Here is a 7903-nt window from a genome sequence, read left to right on the forward strand (position 1 = left end):
TATGATAAACATCAATTAATCATGATGCAACCAGCACTCAAACAAATTTTCATCCAATAAGAACATCATTACCATCATAAACTATAAAAAAACTTCATTTTTCTTCATAAAAATGGTCATACCGTGTTTTTACGAAACCCGAGATGCATTAAATGACTACATGACCAGTGGATGGAGCCTCCATTCCTCTCAATCCAATGCCACACATCAATCTTCAGCATCTCCATCAATCTCCATCACCGTTTCCTTCATTAGGGGAGTTTTGAGGTCTCGAAAATGCCATGTAAGAGATCCTAGAGAGAGAAAAAAAATTAAGAAATAAAATCATTTTATAGAATTTTTAAAAGGTTTATATTTTGGTAAGTTAAAATATCAGAATTTGTTAATAAGTCATTGTCGTGATATTCTTGTGGTCACATCAAACCTAGAAATCTAGGTCGCCATAAAGTTGGCAAGATTGTCATAATGAAGATCTTACCTCTCCTCATTAAAGTGAAAAGTAATATTCAATTTGAATTTTGGTGGATACTAGATTGCCTCCCTCCATCATTTCTCTCTTCTTTTTGTCTCCTCCTTAGTAGTCTCTTCTTTGTTTTCGTTCTTGCTTCTAATCATATCCTTAGCTATGGATCAATCACCCAATGATCTCTGTAACTCTAGGAATCAATCATCCAATGATCTCTGTAGCTCTCATAAAAGACCTCTCTATCATCTTCATATTGAGTTGGATAGTGAGTATGAACCAATAAGAAAGAGAACAAAATCTATCACGGTTACAGAGTCTATGAAACATATACTAAGGTTTGAAGGAAAGAAGAATATTGATCTTTGGTTAGATGGAAAGCTATATCCCAAAGATCCTAGCAGAAATAGCACTCCTCCTTTCTATAATAGCTCATCATTAATGAGGTTTATTGGTGATGGCTACAACGGATTTTTAGGTTATACACTTAACCTTGTTGCAGAAAAGGATATCCTTGGACTAGAGAATCATCTTTTGATGAGACACAATATAGAGTTGTTGCAGAAGCTACAGGATTGTCAACAAAAAATTCATTCATTGGAAAATCGTATCAAAGCTTATCAATGAAAGCAAACTTTATTAGGCCTTCGAAATCGACAAAGAGCTCTTAAAAACATTGAGAATTTCAAACGAGGAGAAGGAGGCTATGGTAAAAGAATCCAAGAAGCAAGGTATATTTTTTTTCACTTGAAAAATCTTAAATATGGCTTTATTTAAATTACTTGCATTGATTTGTGATGTTAATTTTGCTTAGATCTCTTCTACAACCAAATGCAAGTGAAAGAGATTCTTTAAAAGCAGCTCAATTTTATTATCATCTTCTTCCTTCAGTAGTTTTAAAGTATATTTTGGAGAAGAAGAAATTTAAAAAGGCAAAGAAACAATGCTTGGAGTCATGTGTAAAGGATCATTCTTTGGATTCTGAGTTAGTACAGAAGACATTTGATAGTATTGGTATCAGTCGAGTTTCTTATATGCAACTTTTCCAGCTTTTACAATAAAATATGAAGCAAGGACACTTACGCAATTGCATACTTCCGAAGCCATTTGTGGTTAGGACTATGAGACAAAGAATTAATAACAAAGTGATGGGGATTCTAGGTGAGCCTTTTCATATCAAGGCTAGCTTCAAGGGCAAGAAAAAGGAGGTTACATTCAATGAATTTAACAATATTTTCCTTGACTTACCCACCCTACAATGCTTAATTATCAAATTTTATGACTTGTTAGTAGTAGCAGAGGCACAGGGAGTGGCTAGATGTGTGATTAAACTTGATGAAAGTGAGATTCTGAAATGTAAAAAATTGGAGAGAATCTCTATCACCTTGATGAATAGAGCACTTTCGTCAGGTCATTGCAATCACTCAACATCATTTAGTGTTCAATCTGAATATAACATCTGGTGTCTAGGAGCATTTGAGGTAGATACTGAGAATTTTGATATACTATGTTGGGTTTTCATCAAACATCAATACCTAATGTTATTCAAAGGCAACAAGCAGGAGAAGAGCTATTTGTTGAAGGATTTGGGAACTACAGGATTGAGTGGCACATAGCTGGTGACCTAAAGACACTCAAATGTATGTATAATGTATCAAAGGGAGCCAACTCGAGATCTCCTTGCTTATACTGCATGTCACCAGTTGCAGAGTTAAACTCAAGCAATTGGAATCAAGCTCCCTTTAGGCACGATAAGGATCCATAGTTTAAACCAGACTTGGACATTCCTTTAGCGAATGCCCATATTTGTACACTTCATGCACTTTGCAAGATAATTCAAAAGCTTGTTCATCTCTATATAGGATTTGCATGGAAGCTGAAGCCATTATCAACTAGAATAGATAATATAACAAAGGTTGAAAAAGTTCTCTCTGCAATTGGTTTGCATGGTGGCAATGTTTTTATTGAATCAGATCTTCAGAAGTCCAAGGATGGTAATTGTGTCCCAAAAAAACCATCTATTGGTGGAGTGAAGGCTAGAAGGTTTCTAGGCTTTCATGGGAGACTTAGCAAGATAAACTCGAGAAATGGTGGCTCAACTATTAAATTTAATCAGTGGAAATCCCTACATAATACAGTTAAGGATCACACTGATAATGGACAAGCTCAAAATAGAAAAGCTAAAGTTTAGAAAACACTAGACAAAGTGTTTTTTTATTGTGATAAGTCTGAATAGAATGATAATGATCTCAAAGACTTTAAAAACCAATTGAACATTTTCAAAAAGGCGATGACAAAATCTTGGGGTGATCAACACTTTACTCACTATATAGTAAGAAGTTTGTATATGTTTGTTTCTTCATTGTCGAACTCATATAATGTTTTTTAATAACTTTCTTTATTTGTTGACTATGCAACATATTCTATACAACCATGCTCCATACTTTATTAAACAATATGGATCTCTATCTATCTGGTCAACCCAAGGTATGGAAAAATCACATTATCAAGCAAGAACAATATATTTCAGACACACAAGACATGGAGGTGGAAGACACAAATCCAATAGTTTGTTAGAGGTCTTTCAATGGTTCTATCGACAAATTTGGCATAAATTCAAGCTTAAAGATACAGCCACATCAAGCAATACATCATCTTTAGCAAGGACTATACAAATTGTTACCCAAAGAAGAAAAGATAGATATTTAAATTCTTGCGCAAAGCAAAGATTTACAGAATGGTTAAAAACCAAACAAATAGTTGGGAAAAGATGGGTTTCAAGAAACCCTTAATCTTTGGCATATTCTAGTCTGATTGTGTTGCAGAAGAGTCCTTAGTTTTAGGCACCTTGACAGGGCTTCCAAAGGAGTCCTTAGTTTCAGGCACCTCAACAGGGCCTTCAGAGGAGTCCTTGGTTTTAGGTAGCTCGACAGGGCCTCTAGAGGAATCTTTTGTTTCATCCCACTCAATAAGACCTATGTATTTCAAAAACTCATGTTTTCGATAGCCTGGAAGAAGCTTCAAATTCTTACTATCTCCTACATAAGAGAGCAAATAGGAGCCAAGAACTCCAAAATATCCAGCTCTAGGTTCACTGTATCCAAGCATGAAGCCAAAAACTCTTATGGCTTCTTCCTTCTCCACTAAAATGATCTTGTCCAAACCTCTGCTAAAAACTTGAGATCCAATTACCTTTGAGATAGCTCTCAAAGCCATCATTGGTAGACTTGCATTAGGGCCAAAAACGCTTCAAAAAATGCACTTTTGTTAATCACGGGATTAAGGAAAGGGCCAAAGAGAGTTCGCCACGTGTGCAAGAATATGGTATTCTTGTCTCCTCTTTTTTAGAGATAGTGGAGTCCATTTCGTGATTCTCTCTTCTTTTTTAGCCAAAACCCCTAAAGTCTGACATGTTTTGGAGTCCCAAAGACGTTATTTACTTACAAATCTGACAAAATACATGACAGAGATGTGATGAAATTAATAATGAGTTTTTTGAAAGTCGGGATATCTTTCAATATTGTTTTTGGCGCCCAATACATACTCGTTTGGGTTCTTGGCGCTACTTTTTAGTTCATTCACCCCTCTTTGAGCTTCTTTCTCTGCGCTTTCATTCTTTTCATGGCTTCCTCCAGGTGCCCTTCTCGTTTAATACACTCTTGCACAGTCTATAGCCAGGGAGTAGATGGAAATTTTGAGCCCAAAACCTTTGCTGTAAACGATTGGGTTACCATGCTGCCATCTTGCAAGGGCTCTCATAAGGTGAAAAGAAGGAAACGAGAAGATATAAAACATCACTGGAAGGGGCGTATCATTGCCTTCAAAATTATGCCCGAAGGCTGGTTTGTCAAGGTGCAACATGTTTACATGGCCAAGGATATGCACTTGCCTCCAAACGAACGTGTTTCCCAACAAACACATTGTAAGTTATAAGTTGAATAACGTATATAATTATTTTCCATTTATGCAAGTTCTAACAAACGGTTCGTCATTGTAGATATCTTTCCGTCAACAAGTATTGAATGGCAACCTGTGGAAAGCCTAAGTGGAACTTTCCATGCCATTCATAAGGGATTGGCAGACATTATTTATGCCGATCAAACTGTGTCTTTTTATAGTGAATGCAAGGTTTTTATATATTATGCACAGTATGTGGTTCCCTCTAAAGCGGATAGGTATGGGAATATCGAAGATTTGCCATTGCCAAGTCTTTCATCTCTAAATTGGGAGATTCCTGACAAGGTAACAGTGCAAAGTTTCAAATTCAAAATATCTCAGGATATTAAGAAGTCCATGACAGCTGGAAGGATCTCAAGAAGAATACGTTTATCATGGTTTGTACCCCTCCATATCTTCGTGGCTTGCTTCAAAACAGCAAATTTACAAAGAATGAAGGTATCCTGGTTAAGTAGAAACTTTTCGGAAGAGGATTTGGACAACACTATAGGGACGCATTGGAAATCTAGAGAGTGCGATCATAAAGGTGATATCTTGAGGTGCAGTGCATGCCCTCAATCCTTGGCTTTGGCTTACAGTATCCCTCGCCAAAATCTCGCTTTGGCCTTTGAGTACAGGCGATACAAACTAAGATTGGGTGTTTGGGTTTCCTTGGATTCTGATACAGAGAACACACCATATGAACTTGTGGTGCACGTTTTTCCGCATGAAGAAGTAAAGAAGGTGAGTGTTACTTCCAATTGGAGTCTAAAAGATGTGAGGGATACATTGGAATTGCTAGACAATATATCCCCTACATACAAGTTCAAAGTGAATGGTGTAACAATTGGTAAAAGAGCCGAGTGCTCTTTCTTTTGTACGAGTTGTTTGTCTCCCACAATTGTGAGTTTGGGGCCTTAAGAATGAAAACTTGGCAGGAATTTATCTCAATAGACTGTCCTTAAGATATTTTTAAATGGGAACTTCATAAGCTATCGTGAAGCAAGTCGCCTTTCGAATGTGTATAAATAAAATGTACATTGCATCCGATTTACAAGTGAAAATTTTCATTGCACAATGAGGTACAAAAATTGCATAAAAATGTAGAAGGCCAAAATAATAAGGCTCGTGTATAAAATGTACATTGCATTCGATTTACAAGTGAAAATTTTCATTACACAATGAGATACAAAAATTGCATAAAAATGTACAAAGCCAAAATAAAATGGCTCGTGTATGCTTATGTTTGCTATTTTCATTCTTTATCGATTTCTTCAAAGATATTTTTTCTCACGGGGCCTTTCTTTGATTGTTGGAAAAATTTGACCTTTACAGGTAGTCTCCTTTCTTGGGGCTTAAGAGGGGATGGATCAAATTTAAGAGGAGAGAGCACTGGCATTCCTTTTTTCTTAGACTCTGCAGCAGTGGTCCCACTGCCTTTTCCCTTGCCCTTGTCTTTACCATTGCCATTGTCCTTACCCTTTCCCTTGACCTTTCCCTTGCTTGTGCCCTTGGCCATTGATGTATTGGGAGGAAGAGGGGAGTCAGGATCATATGGTGTGATTGCTTTGTCTAGAATCAGCTCGATGCATCTCTCCCTTATCCACCAAATATATGATTCAGGATAGTCTCTACACTGTAAGAATAAATGTTATAAGTTAGTGAAAAGACATCATGATAAGGGTTACACAAACATCAAATGAAATAAACTTACATTCACTCCCTCTATTTGTAACAGCTTTGAATCCACTGTTCTGCAAATGTTTGAGATAACTCTCCATCCACAAGAATGCGCATCGCTTTGCAATGGGACTTCTTGTAGAAGAAAAGTATACGGCCTTTGAGGATCAGCAAGATCCTCGTATGTTGTATCCAAAAAGGTAGAAACGAGTCTAGCAGCACTGCAAAAGGAAGCTTTGTAAGTTCAAAATATTATTTATAAAAGAAATCAAAGAAAGTAATTTTCTTCCAACATACATCCGTGCTTGACCGTGAACACCGCTGAGAGAATTCATAAAGATAATTTCCCTTGAAAGACAATTAATGTAGATGAGACTCCAATGCCCTCTGCAAATTCATAAAAGAGGTGAGTAGAAGGGTGAAAGCAAATGAACATAAATTCTCCTCTACAGAAAAAGAAAAATACCTTTCTACATAAGGGAAAAAGATGTGGTAATTTCTCACACTATCGAAGCTACGAAAAAATGGTAAAATATTAGAACCAGATTTTGCAAAAAGTCCCACAGAGAGAAGTGGATCCACAATGTATATGGTTCTTCGGATATCGAGAGTGAGAGAGGACACCAATGCCCTGCAGATAATAGCAAAAGCTATTCAATACCAATTTCATCCAAAATATAATTGAAAAGACTTAACTTATGCAACAAAAAACCTTACCTTATGCAACAAAATACCACGGAGTCAGATAGTTGGACATCCCTTTTTTCCAACATGGGCTTGTCCTCGGGAGATATACTAAGATATTCCTCCTCAGATTCCCCAGCAACATTCACAAGAATTTGCCCATACACTTTGCCCATCCTCTCGCTGTTGACGGGAGCAAGTGATGCGGCTTTCCTCTTGTAAACATCCTCTTCAGTTTCAAACATCTCTTGATTTTCTTCACTCAAGAAAGCCTCCTGCTGGGTGGCACCCTGCTGGGTGGGACCCCTTGTAGGGTAAAGGTCACTAACATCTTCAACTTTAAGCTTTTTCTCTTTCCTAGACAATTTTGGGGGAATGTTGAGGATTTCAAAGGCTTTTTGATCATTGGAAGGCAAGGGCCTCAGGACTTTGTCAAACCTATACCTCACTCTGCTAATGATGCTGAAATCTTTATTCATAAGGGTGATCCTATGAGCATGGGCGGCAGCAATGTAAGCGTCGTTCATGAAATCAATAACAAAATCTTCTGCAGCCTCTTGCAGGGCAAGAATGGCTGAGAGTTGCCACCTCTTATTTAGACCAGAGACAGTTGCCACTTGAGACAATCTATCAGAGATCTCTTTAACCACCCTTATAAAAGCAGCTTTTGGAATGACATGCTGGGTAGCTCTTTGGGCTTTCCTGATTTCACTGAAACATCTTTGCATATAGAAGAACCTGGACTTCCTCTTTCTCTTTTCTGACTTGGGGTGTTCAGTGGCTTCAGCAGATGTGGGCTCAGGTACCATTGAAGGGAATGAATCTTTCACAGGGTAAGCCTCATCCTTTGCTTCCTCAACTTCAGGTGAAGTAACATTTATGGAAGATGTAAGGACAACACCTGGTGTAGGAGGGATTTCTGTTCTTGAATGCTCTAGAGCCTGTGATGGACCAGCTTCTTCTACCCCCTTAGATTCATCAAATTTTAACTTTCTTCTACCCCCACTGTCCTTCCCATCTAAATACACTCTTCTTGCAGTTTGCTTTGTCCTTGCCATCCAGAAAATGAAAAAAAACAACCAGGACAAGATGAGAAGATGATACGGCGCGAATAGATGTCGGAGATGACAAGACGATACG

General features: G+C 37.6%; 1 protein-coding gene across 1 annotated transcript; it reads right to left on the reverse strand.

Annotated features, from left to right (window-relative positions):
* Positions 1–6347: 6347 nt before the first annotated feature.
* Positions 6348–7572, reverse strand: LOC148027785 (uncharacterized). The gene is made up of 4 exons (XM_087689880.1): positions 6797–7572; positions 6546–6710; positions 6399–6466; positions 6348–6364 (listed from the first exon to the last, which is right to left on the reverse strand). Exons 1-4 carry the CDS (start codon positions 7570–7572, stop codon positions 6348–6350), a joined length of 1026 nt encoding a protein of 341 aa, XP_087546006.1.
* Between the last annotated feature and the right edge of the window lie 331 nt (positions 7573–7903).

This window comes from Lygodium microphyllum, chromosome 12 (assembly GCF_053477565.2).
Source record: "Lygodium microphyllum isolate KBCC chromosome 12, Lygodium_microphyllum_v1.1.10, whole genome shotgun sequence".
In the NCBI taxonomy this organism is placed as follows: Eukaryota; Viridiplantae; Streptophyta; class Polypodiopsida; order Schizaeales; family Lygodiaceae; genus Lygodium; species Lygodium microphyllum.